The sequence below is a fragment of the Mixophyes fleayi genome, chromosome 7, assembly GCF_038048845.1.
Source record: "Mixophyes fleayi isolate aMixFle1 chromosome 7, aMixFle1.hap1, whole genome shotgun sequence".
NCBI classification, from domain to species: Eukaryota; Metazoa; Chordata; class Amphibia; order Anura; family Limnodynastidae; genus Mixophyes; species Mixophyes fleayi.
In genome coordinates, this window is record NC_134408.1 from 48,887,642 (window position 1) to 48,908,676 (window position 21,035).

Genomic DNA, 21,035 nt, shown 5'->3' on the forward strand with positions numbered 1-21,035 from the left:
ATTGTTTTGGGATATTTTTTTTATTTTTTTTATAATTACTTTTTTTGTAATTGTTTTTATAACTTTTTTTGAAATTTTTTATAATTTGGGAATAATGGGGAAATAACAATGCCCTTAGAAGGACAGAGCACAGGACACAGCACCACTGGACTGAACAGGACACAGCACAGGACCCAGCAGCACCACTGAACTCAGAAGGACAGAGCACAGGACACAGCACCACTGGACTGAACAGGACACAGCACAGGACCCAGCAGCACCACTGAACTCAGAAGGACAGAGCACAGGACACAGCACCATTGGACTGAGCAGAACACAGAGCACAGCACAGAACTGAACAGCACGAGATATAGTAGGTACAGAGGACCACCTAACACACCCTCCCTCTACCCTGATCAATGCCCGAGTGAAGACGGCGGCGACTAGCGGGGAATTTATAGGATCCGAGTATCGCGAGATCCGACAGCGGCATTATGACTCAGAGCCTCGGTTTCAGTTTTGCAATTGGCGGGAATACCCGGATCTGTCTCGGATCCGGCTAGGATCGGCAACGTTCGTGTGGGCTCGGATTTCAGAAATCCGAGTGCGCTCATCTCTACTCTCTAGACCAAATTCTGTATAAACCATATTCATGCCCATAAACACCATCTTGGCACGCAAAAGTTAAGTAAAAAAGCAGCTACTTTGACATCCCAAACATGGAAATGTACATTATCCATCACGCTGCACTCTGTTTGCTCATTATAAATAACACGCATTAAGTTAGCAGGTGGGGGCTTGAAGGATACTATGATTCAGTCAGTAATATGTCCCCTAACATGGCCAATTCTCTCTAGTTTATCCCACAGTTCTGTATGGTCAAAGGTTGGGTAAAATAACCAGATCTGATAGGGTGTGATTAGTGTTCTCCAGATGAAGTCTTGTTAGCACAGATTAATATCCCTCTCTCCCCATTACTAGATTTAGTGCTAAAAAGTTCCCAAAATATGTGCATATTTGTATTTTATCTTTTAGATGTTTATTAAAGATCTGTCTGCTTTTTCTGTAAATCTGTTTTCCTGACTGTGTGTTCTCAGTAATTCTGAGTCTCCGGGTGGTTTTGGAGTATGTTAATATCTGGCTTGATATGTAGCCAGCTGCTGAGTGTTGTTTTTACCATCACATTATTCCACGGAATTTAAAGCAGCTGAAAAATAATGGAAGCACACTGTTGCTTGAAAAGTATACATGTATAATGAGACTAGTGACAGATTACACCTGTCAGATAACCTTTTGTCGGGCCAAAAATTTTAGGGCAAGCGCACAATTTTTACAGGGGATTTACTACTTTGCCTTTCACCAAATGTTAATTTACTATGTTTATATACTTTACAAATGCTATATACTGTATACATAGCAAACATTATATTTTCTGCAATGGAAAAGCCGACAAATCATTTTGCCACACAAAAAGGAGTCCATACAAATGATTGTGTAGCATTTGAAAGCTTTCCTTTATATTAGTTTTATGTATGTCCTGTCTTCCCCTCTGTCTGGCACTCTGGAGAACTGTAACACTGTAAAAATGAATAATGATAATAATATCAGTAAATCTGGTCTAGAGAAGATTCCACCTTTGCTGTTTCCTCTGAAAATTGTTACAACACATTACAATATTTGTGATATTGTGAAACAAAAGCTAGTCAAATTCCAGAGGTTAGGCTGACTCGTGCTCAGAATCACGTCACTTTACCAAATAAGAATCCTTATTCATTGTAATTCCACTTAGTCCTATCAATTTGACACGCAGGTTGTAGCTTAAAAAAGAGCACAGACCTTGAGGTTCATTCCCCAGTTGTAGCAGTAGTAAGTCATAGACATACCAAGGGGGGGGGTCCTAGTGCCTGGAAACCCCCTCCAGGCCTGGGGCACTGTATAATTGAGGTGGCTGGACCCTGCCCCCGCTTCACATGACTCTGCTTGAAAAGGGAGAGCTGCGTGCACCTAACAGTAGTGCATGCAGCATTGCCCATGTATATTATGGGGATAGGAAGAGTTGGGGAGCAGCCAAGCACTGTCTAATATCATAGCCACGCCCCAATGCATGCTGATCACGCCCACTGGTGGCATGGTGTGGAAACCCCCCTCTACAAATCCTGCGTTTGCCCCTGTAAGTGTCATTTGCGTTTGGACATGAATTGTGTGCATCTACGGACATTGGCGTACGATCCGTTTCTGAGCAGGAACAGAGCTATTTCACACAAAATACAAAACGCAATAAGACTTACGACTGAACATGAATCAGGCCCTGTATGTTTAATGTGAACCAGACACTTGTGGGGATCGAACATCATGGTCTTGTCACCTTCTCCGATAATGTATTTTGCTGATCTACTGATACTCATAAATTGCACTCATCATTCTGACATAAATATAGATATTAAATTATTTTCCTCCTCCTAGGTTTTCTGTTCTCAGTATACATATACACATCGACCTTTGCTTGCTTCAACCATATACCCTTTGTATACATATGAAACTGATTATTAAAATAACATTTTTCATATCCATGTAATTAAAAGTGCTTAAAAATCTGAAGTGCTTGTAAGGCAATATAGATGGATCGCACTCAGTTCTGATATATTTGAGGCTATTTCTAAAGGGAGGAAAACAAAACATTTTGAGTGTGCAAGGCAGCATTAGTTGCAGATTTTTACTTACGTGATGTTTTTCCTGAACTGATCAAATGAAAGAAAATTCATTGCATGTCTTATATCCCTCATGGTAGCCAGTTTGTCAGTTTAGTTGTTTATTTTCCTCCAAATGATCCGACATTGTACCATGTTTAGGAAAGAGAAATAACAACTATTGTGAGCAATCAAAATGCAATACACTAGACCATATTTTGCAGGCAGGCTGAAAAATAAGTTCAGACAACAAACCTTTGTCAATAGATAATGATACCTCTTACTATGAAGTCATTCAGCTTGAACACCGAATGACCAGGACAACATACAGTCTTCTTTCCCTGCAGCGCATGACTGGTTACCCACTGCCAATAGGGAAACGCCAGTGATACCACATGTCCGATTTGACAAAAATTTGGTGAAACTGTCAATCACGATCAAGCAGCTGTAAGACAATAATATTGAAACATAATCTTGTAAAAATATATAAGCAATTGCAAATGTAAGTGTGCTGGAGCTTTCTTTCTGGATGTATGTACATTGCCAGTGCTACAAAGTTCACTAGTAGAGGATGCTGTATAATTCTAATATTGTGTCATTTTAGAGCCTCTTTCTACTTTAAAAGATGCTTATTACGATGCCACCTTAGAACCACTGGATGACGTTTGGCGAGAAAAGACAGAAGCTTGTCTCCACCAAATCAATGCATATCTCCCAAGTATTGTTAAGGATGATTGGTTAATGGAACCTATTAGACACCTTTTACGTGGCATAAAGACTGGTTTAGATATGGTGGGTATAAAAGGTGTATTTAAACCTGAATTATGTATGCATTTTTGCATAAAAATGGTATTAAAATACAGGATTGAGAGATTATCCTTTACATAGCAGTAATTTGCTGCAAGTTTTGAAGAAATGTTAAGTTCAACATATGCAATGTAGAACTGATATTGATATTATAATTAAAATCCACCGCTCCTTATTGAATTAATTAATAGTGCTCCGGAGATGCTAGTGGTGGGAGATACAGAAAATAACTGTATAGTCTGTAATATGTGTATAGCAATGTCTAGGTTGTCAGTGACATACAGTTTGTGACTATAGTGCCCTGGAAGAAATACTAAATCAATATATTTATTAAAAATATTCACATATTGATTTGTTTTGTGCTATTTTCCTGACTTCAATAAATCAATTGTTCTATTTGTTTGGAATTTCTTAAATCGCAGCTATCAAATACAAATACAGTATCCCATTTAGCAAGTATCCAACCTTTTTACTATGACAATGTTTAACTTGTTTTTAAATAATGTTTGTTCAATATTGTTATCAATTTAGTAACAATGATCTTAATGACCAGTTTGATAAGAATCCCGTTGTATATGTTTCATTAATTTTGTTCTGTTCTATCTGCTTAAATCTGTTTTAAGAGCATCCAACAGCTTGTGAAGTGGACGGAAAACAAGCTTTCCAGAGCAGTAAGCAGAATTCGCAAACCTCTGACAGGCCTGTTCAGTTACTACAGGTATATAGCACTATTGTGTACAGTATCTGTATATGTGGTTTGTCATTTATTGCCAGTTGTTTCAGTACTCGTACAGTGCACACATTGGGGTTTTGTTTAGATCAGCGATGGGCAACAAGCGACCCAACAGCTATATGTGCTGTTTAAAGCTTCTAATTTATTTGCCAGCATAACATGTTAATTATATTTCTTAATTTAGCTAAAGTTGATGTTTTGCCATGTAGTTAAATCCAGAGCTTGACTATCCAATAGGCTGACAATTCTGCAGCCTATGGCACAATACTTTGTTTTTTTTAGGCTGGGGTTGCAAACTTTTTTGGGGGTGAAAATTTGTGACATGGTATAAACTGAAATGCATTTTAAAATATAAGAGAATAGGTTTTGTCCAAAGTACAATGAAAAATTAAATGAAAAATGTAGTAAGTTTTTAATTTTGTAATATTGCCATGGAAAAGGCTAAAGACATTGGGCCTGATTCATCAAGGCACGTATCTGCCGATTTGGAGCATATTGTACGTAAATCACTCTGCGCATGCCCAGGACTGGGAGATACGTCTGAGAACGCAGCCCTGTCTGCTGCATTATCAAACGCAAAGGACACTTACTATGACCTATGATTTCTGGGAGTGAACGGGTTGGGGAAGGGGCATTTTGCCGTAGTCAACTTACAGTAGGAGCATGCCAAACTCTAATGCATGCAGCCACATCCAAATCTATCTCTTGCTTCAGCTAAAGGGCTAGTCTAAGTCCTGATCAGTAGTGATAACAGTCTAGTATGTATGCTAGAACATGTGTTTGCAATCACGAGCAACTGTAAAAATGTATTTTATGCTCAGTAGACATTGACAACATCCTAATAAATGGAAAAACACTTTTTAATTTTTTTTTTATCATTAATGCCTTTATTATTAACAGGTGACATTAATGCAATATTTCTTTATTTCCTATGCGTTCTATGGCGATATTATAATCCATAGGTATTTGACGTATTCTGAAGCATCTTGTGTAGTAGAGCACAGCAGACCTGCTCCCGATTTTAACAGCACACTTATCTTGAGATCCGGGCCTTAATGAATTCGGTAGTGCGCAAAGCCAAAATACGTGTATATAATACTAAAAGCGGGTTGCGCTCAGAATGCATGCCTTGATGAATTAGGCTCAATGATTCATCCTTGAGCGGGCACTTAAGTATAAGCAAGTAGTAGAGACAAGTCTGGCTTACCCTTTCACATCTTCACCCTCCTTAGTACTTGTTCATTCCTCCATTCTGCTATACAGTTCTGGTTTTAATGAAAAAGAAATGAGTGACAAAGATTGCCGTAACCTTTTTTAAAAAGCCAAGTAAAGCATTCAAGCTTAGCATCAAATCTTAGTTTCAAAAACATGGGAACATAACCATTGGTGGGGAGGGTGAAGGAAGCAGTGGTAATGGTTAATCCAATGCTTTTAATAACGGCACTGAATATAAAGACATATATAATATCCGATTGCCATAAAAGCGACCTGCTTGAAATGCTGACTTACATTAATAGAGACACAGAACATATCACTAGACACTACCTTGCAGACTGCTATCAATATCGAACTCCCGGCATACCGGCACTTCCGTTTTACAACGCAAAACAGAGAGACATTCAGCTTTGTAAATTTAAAGCGGCAAGCTGTCAAGTTGTGGGGTCCTGCCTTTGCTGCTTTAATTCACAAACCTGAATGTCTCTCTGTTTTGTGTTGTAAAACGGAAGTGCCGGCATGCACACAGTTTGGAATTTATAACAGTCTGCAAGGTAGTGTTTTCGGAGATGTTCTGTGCCTCTACTAATGTAAATCAGCATTTCAAGCAGGTCACTTTTATGCCAACCAGATTATATATGTCTATATACTAGTGCCGTTATTACAAGTATCACAGTAACGTACCCCACCTGAAGGAAGTTGGCTTTTGAATTAAGGACAAGTTCGTTTTTACCGATCACATATTAGCCTGACTGGGAAGGCAAGGGAGCGCTAAGAGCTTATTAGCCTAGGGCAACCTGAACTCTTAATCAGGCCCTGGCTAAATGTAAATCCTCTGTCAAACTTATCCTTTTTTTGTAATACCTTTCCAATTGGTCCTTCTCTGTCTCTACCTCTGACTCCACTTCCCCCCAATTCCTCTACCAATCGGCGCCCCCCCCAAGGTAATGTTTTTGAACCCTTCCTTTTCTCTTGTACACTTCTTGCCATTGTGATCTCATCAGTTCTTTCGTCCTCCAATACCATCTATATTATAATGGCATCTATGTTTCCTTCCCTGACCTAAAACCCTCTCTCTCCTCTCTTGCGTTTCCAACTGTCTTTCTGCTATTTCCTCTTGGATGTCCCAGCACTTCCTTAAATTTAATTTGTCTAAAATTGAACTCATCAATTTCCCGCCTTCCTGAGTCCCCTCCCCTCCACCTATCTCTCTACACATCGACAAGACTATCATTTCCTCAGTCACACACATTCGCTGTCTAGGAGGTACTCCTCCCTCTCTTTCACTCCCCACATTCAATCCCTCTCCCAACCAAGCCGCTTCAATTGTCAAAACATCTGCAGGATTCACACCCTGGAGGCAACAAGGGCACTCATCCACGCCCTTGTCATTTCTTATCATGGACTACTGTAACCTACTTATCTCTGGTCTTTCTTCCTCCTGCCTCTCCCAACTCCAATATTTTCTCAACTGCTGCTCATCTTATTTTCCTTTCCCGATTGGCTTCCCGACATTGGCTTCCATTCCGCTAACGGGTCCAGTTCAAACTCCTTACCCATACCTATAAAGCCCTCACTCAATCCACCCCCCACACTACCTCTCCAACCTCATCTCCCTCTACACTCTCTCTGTTCTGCCAATGACCTCCTCACTCATTATCTCCTCTCCCTCCCACCTCCAAAACTTCTCCCATGCTGCTCCCCTGCTTTGGAACTCACATTCTCTCCCAATAAGTATTTCCACCTTCCTCCAAGGCTTCAAATGTGTTTTGAAAGCACATTTCTTCATAAAACCTACCAGCTCTATTCCTAATTCACCCCTACTCCACTCTTCACTCTATCCCATTCTCTGTTTGTGTACCTCTCCCCCTAGATTGTAATTCTCTTACAAGCAGAGATCTCTTCCCCCGTGTCTTCCTCCCTGATTGAAGTGCCCACACTTCTGGGTACAGGCTCAGATTGTGCTATTTTGCTCCCCCATCTCTAGTCACTATAACGGACTAGTCCCCACTGAGCACTTCTTTCCCTACTAGTTTTGATACTTATTTGATGTATATAATACTGTTTTGTCTATTTTTTACTGTACTGTTTTTGTATTTATTTTAATGTCATATTTTGCCTTGCACTATTTTATTGTATTCTCTATGTAGTTTTATTGTATTCTCTATGTATGGCACTGTGGACCCTTAAATATCCTTACAAATAAACGATAATAATATTATAAATTCATCTGCAAATAAAAAATAGTTCTATGCTAAAGAAAAATGTGCATGTAATCTAAGTAGTGATTACTGTTTGAATTCAAATCATAAATCAGATGACAGGTCTTATGAGCACATTAACATTAACAGAATGTAGCATGCAGCGTGGTCTGTCATTACACACATGTATCTCATAGGGCTCATTAATCACTAATGTTCGAAATAGCAAAGTGTGTGTATCCACAGTGCACATACCATTTGCACCAGTATTTTACTGAATGCAACTGTTTTTAATAGGAATTGCAAGGATGTGTGGGCCGTCATGGAGGTGTCTAGGTGAGGGTGCAACATTTTTGAATCTTCTGATGGCAGGAACTTGCTGGATCCGGGGTGATCCTTGCGGAGTGCTGACTAGATCAGTACATGTGTTTAGTTATGAACTCACCTGAAAAAAATATTTTTCAATTTTTTTTCGGGGCAAGATTATTTAGATGAGATGCAAGGAGGATGATGCATTTATGGTGTGAGGCCTTTTTCTCCTTGTAAAACTACTTTGCCCCCTCACACGTCTTCGCATTCGTGAAATTGGCAGGGAAGGAATTACCATAGTGCAGACAGTGCCCCTGGAAGATGAGAGGGACCCTTAGCTAAAAATTCCATTATCTGATGTGTATGTGGGTCAGAATGTGTGTGTATAAACAGAGCTGAATTAAGGCGGGGGGGGGGGGCGGGTTGGACACTTAAGATAGGGGGGCCTCCATGATCTAAAAAAGTTGAGATGTTTCCTATAGAAAGCAATCACATTCTAGCTGTCATTTTGTATAATGTACTATATAAATGTTAACTAGAATCTGATTGATAGCTATAGGCAACATCTCTACTTTTTGAAGCCTGCAGTTATATATACCCCCAGACTGGAAACGAATTGCTGGACCGGACTGGAACCGCATTGCTGGACCAGGCTGGTGCTCCCAGGTGCTCAACCCGGCTGTTTTTACTTGCCACCCGGCTCTTGGAGCTTAACAGAGTCCTATTTTAATAGAATAAACCATTTTTCTCCTATTAGAACAGGCACTATGTGAGCTCTACAGTCAGCAGTGTGTTTTGGACCACTGACCACCTGTCTGACCAGTCCTGGCAGGTGTGGGCAATAACCTTCCAAATTTTTCAATATTATTGCAAAGTATTATACTGCCCCCACCCGGCTACTTCTTAATGCCCCCTGGCTGGCAACATTTTCTGTGGAGAACACTAAAGTCCTTTTGTACTAACTGTTATCACCTGTTTAGAGGCTGTGGTCAACTCAGCTGAAGCAGCACTCTGACTGGCTGAGAAGGATCAGATGACTGAATTTAAGATGGCGGCGCCCAGGAACTCGTTTTGGAGGGAAACCTGGAGTGGAGACTGCTATCCCCTGATTGGAAGCTGCAGTCAACTGAGCTGAAGCATTACTCTGACTGGCTAAAGGAGAGCAGGTGACTGAATCCAAGATAACAGCGCCCATGTTCTGATTTTGGCGGGAGCTCTGGAGTGGAGACAGGCTGGGCCGCATCCTGCAAAGAGATATGAGACCAGCAGAGCCTGCGGACCGCAGGGACAGCTTAGAAAGACAGCAAAGGGGTACTAGACAGGACCTTATAGCCTGATGCATGACAAATAGGCCCCACTATTAAATTAAATAGCTGCACCATCACCCTACAAAAAAAAAATAGCATCTATTAAATAATTAGTCCCAACCTACACCCTACCATTAAATAAGTAGCCTGCCTCCTACCAACCCCCTTCCTTTCCTAACACATTATATTAAGGCTCCCCATACATACTGAGTGCTGTGCTGTGTTGTGCTGTGCTCTGTCCTGCTGAGTCCAGTGGTGCTTTTGGCAGTGCTCTGTCCTGCTGAGTCCAGTGGTGCATCAGTCCAGTGCTCTGTCCTTGCTGAGTCCAGCGGTGCATTTTGTCCTGTGCTTTGTTCTGCAAAGTGCATATTTCTTTCAAAAGTATTAAAATTTCTTCCATAAAAAGAAAAAAAAAGAAAAATTCTACAAAAATCCTTTTAAATTAATGTAAAAAAAAAATCAAAAAAGTCCTTGCTGAGTCCAGTGGTGCATCAGTCCAGTGCTGTGTCCTTGCTGAGTCCAGTGGTGCATCAGTCCAGTGCTCTGTCCTTGCTGAGTCCAGTGGTGCATCAGTCCAGTGCTCTGTCCTTGCTGAGTCCAGTGGTGCATCAGTCCAGTGCTCTGTCCTTGCTGAGTCCAGTGGTGCATCAGTCCAGTGCTCTGTCCTTGCTGAGTCCAGCGGTGCGTTTTGTCCTTCATTTTCTTCCACACCTGTGGCTGCGAGGAAAAAACTCAGTTTTCCTAAAAGACCCGCTGGCGGGGATGCTGATAACATCTGGTCCGGACTGAAGGACCTGCCAACCATTGCAGACATGTCTACTGTCGCTGCATTGGATGCTGTCACAATTGAAAAAATGGTGGAGGATTATTTTGCTGACACCATCTAAATAGACATGTCAGACAGTCCATATTGTTACTGGCAGGAAAAAAAGGCAGTTTGGAAGCCCCTGTACAAATTGGCTCTATTTTACCTGAGTTATCCCCCCTCCAGTGTGTACTCGGAAAGAGTTTTTAGTGCAGCGGGGAACCTGGTCAGTGAGCGGCGAAGGAGGTTGCTTCCTCAGAACATTGAAAAAATGATGTTCATAAAAATGAATTATCAATTCCTCAATCAAGTACAGCACTGCCCTCCAGATAATACAGAGGGACCTGTGGTTGTGGAGTCCAGTGGGGATGAATTGATAATGTGTGAGGATGAGGAAGTACACACTGAAGGGGGCCAGGAATTAGAGGATGAGGACGAGGACGACATCTTGCCTCAGTAGAGCCAGTTTAGTTTGTACAGGGAGAGATGAATAGCTTTTTTTGTGTGGGGGCCCAAACAAACCAATCATTTCAGCCACAGTTTTTAATACTTTAAATGTATATGTAGTTCCCAAAAAGAGGAACTGCCACTTCTATTTAATACTTTAATTGTATATGTAGTTCCCAAAAAGAGGAACTGCCACTTCTATTTAATACTTTAATTCTTTATGTAGTTCCCAAAAAGAGGAACTGCCACTTCTATTTAATACTTTAATTGTATATGTAGTTCCCAAAAAGAGGAACTGCCACTTCTATTTAATACTTTAATTGTATATGTAGTTCCCAAAAAGAGGAACTGCCACTTCTATTTAATACTTTAATTCTTTATGTAGTTCCCAAAAAGAGGAACTGCCATTTCTATTACTACTTTCTTTCTTTCTTTCTTTCTGTATTTCCAAAAAAGAGGAACTGCCATTTCTATTACTACTTTCTTTCTTTCTTTCTGTATTTCCAAAAAAGAGGAACTGCCATTTCTATTGCAAGGTTGTTTTTTTGTAGTTACAAAAAAAAAATAATGCGGCCTTAACAGCTATGTTGGTGTTAGACGTGCATCCGGTGTCCGCCATCTGTGCAGAAGAATTCTGACCCGTTAAGGGGGTTATATTGTGGCCCCGGTACCAAATTGGGTACCGGGGCCACTCCACTACGCAGTCCACATACATGCGTATCAGATATTAAAATACATTAAGTGTTGGGGGCAAATCCAAATTTAATTAAAATGACCTGTCATCTTCAAAAACAAGAGGTAATGACACGCTGGAACTACACCCTGTATATGCTGCAGAGGATGTAGGAGCAGCCAATTGTCAAGTGGAATTTAGACGAGTTGGAGGAGGTAGGAGAAGACATCTGTGCAGTGGTATTCAGACCAGTTGGAGGAGGTATTGTGACCCCGGTACCAAATTGGGTACCGGGCCCACTCCACTACGCAGTCCAGAAAGCTACCTCGGTGCAACGTTTTGGACTAGAAAGAATATTGTGAGGTGTGAGGTGTTCAGAATAGACTGGAAATTAGTGGAAATGATTGTTATTGAATGTTATTGAGGTTAATAATAGCGTAGGAGTGTAAAAAACCCGAAAAACTGTATTTTAGAGCTTTTTATGCTTTTTTAAAAATAAATCAGAACCCAAAACCCTAAATCAGAACCAAAACCTTTCGTCAGGTGTTTTGGCAAAACAAATCAGAACCCAAAACCTCAAGCTAATCAGAACCCAAAACCCAAAACCCAAAACACTAAAAGTGCCCGGTGCAAACCCTTAGTATTTATGGATGTGTGTTTTTTTGAGTCAGGATCTATGTGTGTACATGTGAGTTAGGATGCGAGTATGTAAATGTGAGTCAGGATGTATGTGTGTGGGTATATATTTGAGTCCGGATGTGTGTTTGTGTGTGCATGCGTGTGTGTGTGTGTGTGTGTGTGTGTGTACATGTTAGTCAGGATGCGTATGTGTCATGAGTTAAAATTTATGTGTGTGCTTTGTGCACCTTCCACTTTATACTGGAAAGTGTATCTCTAGACACATTATGACCAATGTATTAAACAGACTCAAACACACAGAAGTGAGACGTAATAAATACAGTTCCAGTGTCCCCTCACTCTCATGATTAATATAAGACATTGATGAGAATGGAATGGGTAGTAATAAAAAAAATGAAATTTATAAATGGTGCGGGATGGACTTTATAACATTATTATTATTATTATTATTATTGTTATTATTTAAGTTTACAGTTTACAGTTTTACATTTACCAACATGCGCATTTCCAGCTGGACCCAAAATTGCACAGACGTGGGAGTAGACTGATTTTCCAGGAACAGTTACCAAAACTGTCACATGGGCACACTGGCACTACTGCTGGGTACACCTTTCAGGGATTAGGGGGCATCTAAACCACTGAATGAGTGACATTCCCATTGACAATCCTACCAAAAATCTTCTTTCAATTACTTTGTTTGGTCTCTCCTATCTCCCATCCAATGTGATTGAACTCCCTTCTCCTCTTCTGCTTCTGCTCCAACTTGGCCTACCCACTCTCCAAACACAACCATGGCACACCAAACAGAACCGCTATCTGCAAAAGTGCTCCTGCACTGCTGAGTGACACTGGAGGAAGTCTCACACCAGTGCCAACTTCTTCCACTACAAATTCATCCTTTCATCTGTCCTTTCTCTAATATAGACTTAGGGCTAGATTTACTAAGCTGCTGGTTTGAAAAAGTGGGGATGTTGCCTATAACAACCAATCAGATTCTAGCTGTCATTTTGTAGAAGGTACTAAATAAATGAAAGCTAAAATCTGATTGGTTGCTACAGGCAACATCCCCACTTTTTCAAACCCGCAGCTTAGTAAATCTAGCCCTTAGTCTTGCAACCCACGTCAATTCTTTGCCACCTTCAACTGACTTATTTTCCCACCTTCTCTTCCTCCCCTTCCTCCCTCACAGGCCATGATTTGTCACCTGCTTCAAAGACAAAATTAATATTCAACAAGATTTTTTCTAATGCCTAATCCCACAAATTGACCCACCTTCTTCTACACTTCCCAATGCACCCTCAGTTAACTCTGTCCAGTAAGCGAAGACAAATGCTCACCACCAGCTGCCCACTCAAACCTATTCCCTTCTATACTGTCTCATATAACCAGCTGTCTCTCTGGTATCTAATCATGGATATCACAATGATACTAAAGCTCAACATGTCCAAAATAGAGCTTCTCATCATCACTCTTCCCAAAGTCACCAGCTGCCTTCATATCTTCCTCACCGTCAATAACAATTTCCTCAGTCTCCCAAGTCCGCTGCCTTGGTATCACACTTGACTCTGCCTTCAGCTTTATAACCTCCACCTCAGAATTATTGCCAGAATACGCTCTTTTGTTACTCAAGATGCTATCAACTCTCTCATCATTTCCCGCCATGACTACTGCAATCCACTTATCTGTGAAGGGGACACTCCCCTCACCCATCTATCCTCCCTTAAATTAATCTTGAATGTTGCAGCAAGACTGATCTTCCTCCTTCCCTGCTTCACATCTGCTGCACCACTTTGCAAATCCTTACATTGGCTTCCCATGTCCTTCATAATCCAATTCAAATTACTTACACTTACCTACAGAGTCCTCAACAAATCCACCTCTTCGTACATCTCCAATCTCATCTGAAAATACACTCCCTCTTGCCATGTTAGATCTACCCCACACCTGCGCCTAAACTTATCTCTGGTAACCACCTCTATCTTCTTCCTATAAGACTCCTCACATGCTGCTAGCCACTTACTGAATTTCATACCTGTCAGATCAGACTCTCCCATAGCATTCAAATTTTTTAACACTCTCTGAAAACCCATCTCTATTAGAGCTTATCCTTCTCCCACCTATATTACCTTCACTAAAGCACCCTCACAACTGTCCCAATCTCTACTTTGATCCTCAACTCACTCCTCTGTTATGAGCAGGGCCCTCCAAAGCCTTTGTCATCATGTCTGCATTTATTTTGGCTACCATTTATGTTCCCATTCTATGCATGTCCTGTTTTTCCCACTGTCCACATTACAAATCACTGATAATAGTAAAAATAATGTCACTCATTCAGTGTCTGTGCTGTCACCCCCCTCACTATACGCCAGCTGCTGACATGGAGGGGCAGCAGTCAGAAGTGTTTACCTGTGATGCTGCCAGGTAATGGTCTGGAAGTGCAGCACTGGGCTATGATGTCACAGCCTGGTTCCACGCTCTCAAGAGGAGATCACGCTGCTCTGCCCCTGCTCCACACAAGGTAAGAAGTGGGGGCAGGTCGGCACCCAATGGGAAGGGATGCATTGCCTAGAGTACCTAGGGGCCAGTCCAATATGTGCACCTATGAATATACAAGGCAGATAAATAAGCAGACATGCAAATAGAAAGAACTGACATACCAGCATCTATTGCACTTTGTTAATGACAATAAATTCATGGGTAAGAGAGTAAAACTAAACAGATGTTATCAGATTTATGAATGAATAAAAATTTAGCTGACATTTCCATAACACAGTCGTATTTGCAATCTACTTTCAATCATATGTAGTGCCAGTAACCACCAACTGCCTAGCGGCAGAATTTAGCACAGTGCCCAGAATCACCAACTGATTTGGACCAAGAACTAGCACAGTGCCTGTAGTCACCAATTGCGTGGGGTCAGGAACTAGCACAGTATCTGTGTCCACCAACTGCACGAAGTCCAAAATTAGCACAGTGACTGTATCCACCAATTGCCCAGGTCCAGGATTCAGCTCTGTTAGCTATTTATCAATTAACTGGTGCTGGGAAATAACACAGTCCTGTATTCATGAAAATGTATCACCAACAGCTACAATTGTTAGCATGTTACCTTTTGCATCAATTATACTCCATGCCTCTTAGATTGTAAACTGATTTGGACAGTGTCATCTTTATCGTCTGTTTCATCTCATTGTATATCATATGTTTGTATCATGATCTCCTCAATTTCCAGCGCTATGCAAAATGTTGACACTTTATAAAAAAAATATAATAATAATAATAATAATAATAATAATAATAATAATATGTAGCTGGACTGCGTTCAACAACCTGCTTTGTTGTAACAGCATGAAGCATACCTCTGCTCTGACTGTAAAGCATGGTTCACTTCACACCCATGTTAATACTGTCAAATTTTACACCATATGCAAACAATTATTCTAGTAACAGGAAATGAAAAAAACTATTTTAACGTGTTGCAAGGTTCTCATTAAATTCAATCACTGCATTAGTCATGAATATACATTACTGAGAAAACAGCAATTCCTCAACTGTTTGAACATGCAATACAATGTATTTATGGAGCCTATTTAGCGAAGGGAGAAAACCCCTTTTGCCGGTGAAAATTAGTTTTATCAAGTCTCCCAACTTATTATTAGGATTCAGCCGGCAATGATTATACTAAGTATCACCGTCTCTTTTGTATAGTAGTTTCCACCATGCTTTTGAATGGGGGAGCCTGTTTATCAAGCATAGTGACTTGAACAGCCAATATGCCTGTTCTGGTAACGCCGCCAGAGAACAGAATCATTAAAAGTCTTAATATGAGTTTTGTTTGAAATTTGTTTTGTACATAACAACTAACCAGCCAATTAATTTGTCCTTTTCTTGTACTCTGCAGTAACTGCTCTGTGGCGCTGAGTTTCCCCGTGCTGCCTATGGAATATCGCTTAACAGACCTTGTAAATGTCACACATTACATCATTGAGGAGAAATTAATGAAGTCTCTAAGGGATTTATACAGTGTAAATCTAATAGCTGAATACTACCGGTTCAAACACAGGATGATGGAAAGTTCTTTTGAGTGTAGGTGACATAACACAAATTATTAGAAAAAAATTAATTAAATTTAAATTAGAGTAAAATGATGTGAAGTTTTTTGGGGTAAAAATTGCCCCATAGTTACACCTACAGACAGATTGAGTCCATTAGACAGGTCAGTTTTCAAGCAAAGTCTGATCCCAGATAGATTTTGATCTGGATTGCTGGTTATTTTGAGCCAACATGTGTCGCAATTTAGGGTCAAGGTAGTCAACATTGCCCATTTAATTTGCCACTTGTGTGGTTAGTTTACACCACCAAAATTGGATCTGATTTGACCAGAATTGGTCTGGCACCAGACACCAGCAGACAACCAAGATCAAGTTGTGTGAGAGGCTTTCAGTTCCCCTGATAATGGAAGATCACATGTATGGTCTACTGTCCAATGCAGTGCCTTACTCCACCCTCACCAAAATGAATAGATATGTGCACTTTGGCCCTGTACCGATGCTGCTAAATTTCTTCATATTGAACAGTTGGATTTCACCCTGTCTGGCCAGTATATTACATTATATGGTTTATTACATGGGTCTATTAAACCCACTGAAATGCAATATATATATATATATATATATATATATATATATATATATATATATATATATATATACATACATATACACTAGTGTTGAACTGGTGAAAACATGCACAATTATATGTGTAAAAGTTTGTTACATCTAAAGTTAATCACTCACACTGATACTTAGCTTGTGTACATGTAGAGCATCAATTCTAAATCTAGCACAAAGAGAAAGCATTGCTAAATTCGCCCAGAGTATGTTATTTTAAACTTTGTAATATATTTAATCACATTTTGTTCTGATTTCCTGCTGTTTAACATTTGTTTAACACATTAAATCACTGAGGCACAAAATGGTACCATTAATTGTAGTGAACTGATGGACTGTATAAAAGTAGAGACTTATTATCACAAGCTAAATGTATCCACTTTAGTCTTAATGAACAATGCGTGCATCATGTAGCATATGAATTTAGTGATCTGTGCACTATACTACATAGATAGCTTCCTGCATGTCATTGTTTACTGAAATGATATTTTGTATGTCTGTTTTATCACTAGATCACGCTGTCTTGATTGGAAATAAGCACATTGTGACCTTTGATGGGAACTTTATTGACTTGTCTTCAAAATGTAGCCTCCTGCTGGCTAAAGACTTTAATCACAATACATTTACTGTGATACTAAACCAGGGTACTGGTGGGCAGAGATCACTACATATAGAAATGAATCAGGTTGCTCTCGACATATATCCTGGACTAAAGGTAAGACTAACTTTTTTCTAATGTCTGTACATTTCAACAGCATCTCATTTTTTGCATCATCTTATGTGTACACTATTTATTTTGAAATACTTTAATATTGGTCTAAAAATAAGGTGTATAGGTAAATACAATGCACAATTTATTTTTCAAAACAGCAGCAGCTTACAGTAAAATAGTTCTCAGCACTCGGAACAAAGATGACGTACCTTGTTGATCCTGTGCAGGGAGGTAACAGTGACCATAATTCCAAAGGGTACAGACCCATCAGTCCTATACTCAGAATACGACTGCCAACTGGTAGTATTTTACCAACTTGCCAGATATAGTGCTAAACGCTATGAACATACAGAAATATAACAGACGTGGGAAAACATTTTTTCCCTGAAAAGTTGGTGGACCTAGCTCAGAACAGCAAATGTGCCACATTACTGGTATCTTGATTGGGATTTACTGTTGTCATCAGTAATGTAAATAAGCTTGCAGCAGCAATACCCACAGTCAGGGCCACAGCTGTTTCTTTCATGAGGTGAGGTGAGAAATTTATCTTAGGCAGCACAACCTTAAGGGCACAACCTCCCCCATCCTGATGTTGCAGTCACTAGTGCTCTACAATAACTAATTGCAGGTAGAAGCATAGACGGATGCCAATAACCTGAGCTCCTTCCCACAATCACTGTATTAACAACACAGCCTTTAATGGAGTGATTCAAGAGGGACTAGGAGTGGGAGAGAAAGTATCTTCATGCTATCAGTTACCATGCTGCAAAGACACTGCAGGAAGGCATGCATGTGATTGATGTCAACCTGTGCCTCTTTTTGCAGTCAGGTATTACAGGATGCTGGGTTGCATTGGATGGCATAATTGCCCCTGTCAGGTTATCTTGATGTGGTCCACTGAAAGAGGATAGAAAAAAAGAGGCAAGTGTAAAAGGATTTCTTGGGTGTTTATGGGGTTTTAATCTCCTTAATAATATAGCCAATGTATGGATGACCATTTAATACCGTTAATTATGCAGCTAACTCCTCGCAAAGGTACTTCTGATTTAACCTGAGAAATATAATTCTTAATTTTCCCTTAAATCCACAGGACCAATATTCATATAATAGCTTATGCTCATATCTTCAAGAAAAACTACGCACAAAATATAGTTTCATTTAAAACGTGTTGTATTATTAACATTCTAATTGTAAAACGTATGTATATATTATAAAACAGTAAACAGCGTAACAATATTTTACACAAAGTATAGATTTTGGTGCAATACATTACATTTATTGGCTGTTATATAAATATACAAGCCATTGTACCTGTGTAATTGTATGTGTGTGAGTCAAGCTTTACCTATTGTTCCAGGTGTGTGAATGAATTCTGTGTGTGTAGTGGGAGGAGGGGGAAGACTTGTGGGAGAGAGAGAGACACACACACTCAAGCATGCATTTTAACCTTCCAAATATTCTCACATACTCTACCACATTTATCCCTCTATCATTTCATTTCACTTATCTCAGTCAAAGTCCAACAGCCATTATTCACTATCTACATTCCCTTCACATGAGAGTTTCTAGATGGCAGCCATTTCCTCTATTTTCTGAACACAGCATGCTCTAAACACATGGTATTTCACCTTGCTGCCATATTAATTACATCAACATTTCTAGCAATAAACCACATTATTTCAGAGATTCAAAGTTACAAACTACCCTTTAAATCAACAGTCTACCAAAAAGTTTTATTGAACAATCTGACCACTTCCTGAATAATCCAATCACTTTCTATGCATCAAAATCCTAACTTCTGTCACACTTTTCAACAGCATCATATCACACTTTCCAATACCATCTACAAGGTTTCTTCACTTTCCCATGAAATACTTTTCCAACACCACCATTCTATTTAACAAACAAACTTAGCACAACCATTTCCATACACTTACTATACATTTACACTAAACTGCATAAAACAAACTATTTCCATACACTTCTATTACACAACATTTGCACTTTCCATTAGCCTTCCAAGAATAACCTTTGCCAAAACCACAAATGCTTCCATGACCAAAACTTCACTAACTCCATTTTATCTGAACTCAGACAATTCCATTCAAATAACCTAACAAAACTCCATTACAACATTAAACCAACACAGAACCACACAGAACTATGCATAACACAAAAAAATGCTTCCATGACCAAAACGTCACCAACTCCATTTTATCTGAACTCAGACAATTCCACTCAAATAACCTAACAAAACTACATTACAACATTAAACCAACACAGAAACCACACAGCAACCATCTTCCATCACAACACTCCTTTTACAACTAAATTTTTCCTGCTAGCCAGGTTCTAATATAAATGGCCTCTCCAGGCCACTTATACAGACCGCCATTCCATTTGGGCCATTTATGTCCTCCCAGGTAGAAAAACAGCCAGCAAGTGAGCTTCACTTCCCTTGTTACATGAGATCAAAAACCTTTCTTGTGGGCGGAGTTTACCTTTTCACAGGAAACAGACCACAGCCTTTCACATGTTAATCTGAAAAACTGCTCAAAACTTGTTTCTCTGATATTCAAGTTCCATAGTTACATGTGGTGGAAGGAATTGTATGTGCACAGTCACTGTGCTCGTTCAAATATGGCTGAATTATGATATAAATATTTCATAGTACCATCTGTATAGCTTGCACAGTGTAGATAGAATTGCTCCAACCGTTTCAGTACACTTTTATTAATATGTTTGTAGACAGTCCTTTGTCTGAAGGGAGAATGGAAAGAATCCAAATCGATCTTTGTTCTATAAATCACTGCCAAGTTTATTGGTAGGGACAACGGTATGTTTATAAGTTCATTCTAATTCAATATTTCCATCCCATATTACATACTTGCCTACTTTCAGGCAGTGAAGTATGGGAGAGGGGTGTGACTAGAGGGCGGGAGGGGACGGGGCACGGTTAATGGCATAATTTTGGCCCTGCCCCGTGGCAAAAATGTTGTTTTGTCGCAGGGGGCAGGGCTAAAATGACTCGAGACCGTGAATCGCGTTATTTTGGCCAGGGAAGACTTGCCTGCTCTCTCGGGAGTGCGGGAGACTGACACGGATTTCGGGAGTCTCCCGGACATTCCGGGAGAGTTGGCAAGTATGCCATGCTATATACCAATTCAGATTTTGTCAGGACTGTCCTATTTTTCTCAGGACAATCTCAATTCGTGGACCCACAACAGGTGAGGCATACGTGGGCATTGTCTCAAGCAAAGTGGGCCTGTGGGGGTGAATTAGGACATAGTAGTGGTGGTGGGTTGGTGTAGGGATTATTTTGTACCAATTTTGTACTATTAAATATTGGCAAATGTGATGTTATCATGTTAAAAAAAAAAGCATTATTAAAATACTGGTAGATTCCTGCATACCAAATTACAAATGTCCTTCATTTTCCCTAGATAGAGGAAAACTGTCAGAGCCTTGATCTTCCTGCATTCAAGAATGGAATATCAATAAAAAGAAATTTTAACAAAATCGAGGTGTCCAACCAAGAGGGAGCAACTATAATGTGCGATATTCACCACGATGTCTGCAGCATTACTCTGGAAGGATGGCATCATGGTATGATTAAAATAAAGTGCACTTAAGATAATCTGTGGAGCTCAGGTGCTATTTCATTGATTTTTCCAATTTGGGAATTTAATTACAGCTTGATAGACAAAATGCTTCATTGCTATTCACCAAATTATTAAAGGCAAATTGACCTATAAATCACTGGTTTTCCAAATCTTCCTGAGAAATTTGCCAGATATTGAAAAATTCAGAAATAAGTATAGAAGAGGGGGAATCAATGATTCTTTTATTCA

At 39.8% G+C, this 21,035-nt stretch overlaps 1 protein-coding gene across 2 annotated transcripts in view; it reads left to right on the forward strand.

The window, feature by feature from the left end:
* LOC142097723 (uncharacterized) overlaps window positions 1-21,035 on the forward strand; it is a 138,366-nt gene that overhangs the window by 110,823 nt on the left and 6,508 nt on the right. For both annotated transcript variants that reach the window (XM_075179802.1, XM_075179803.1), the window contains exons 27-31: window positions 3,271-3,458; window positions 4,097-4,191; window positions 15,704-15,888; window positions 16,985-17,187; window positions 20,628-20,790. In XM_075179802.1, the coding sequence (XP_075035903.1) occupies window positions 3,271-3,458; window positions 4,097-4,191; window positions 15,704-15,888; window positions 16,985-17,187; window positions 20,628-20,790 (834 nt within the window). The remainder of the gene's footprint in view (window positions 1-3,270; window positions 3,459-4,096; window positions 4,192-15,703; window positions 15,889-16,984; window positions 17,188-20,627; window positions 20,791-21,035) is intronic.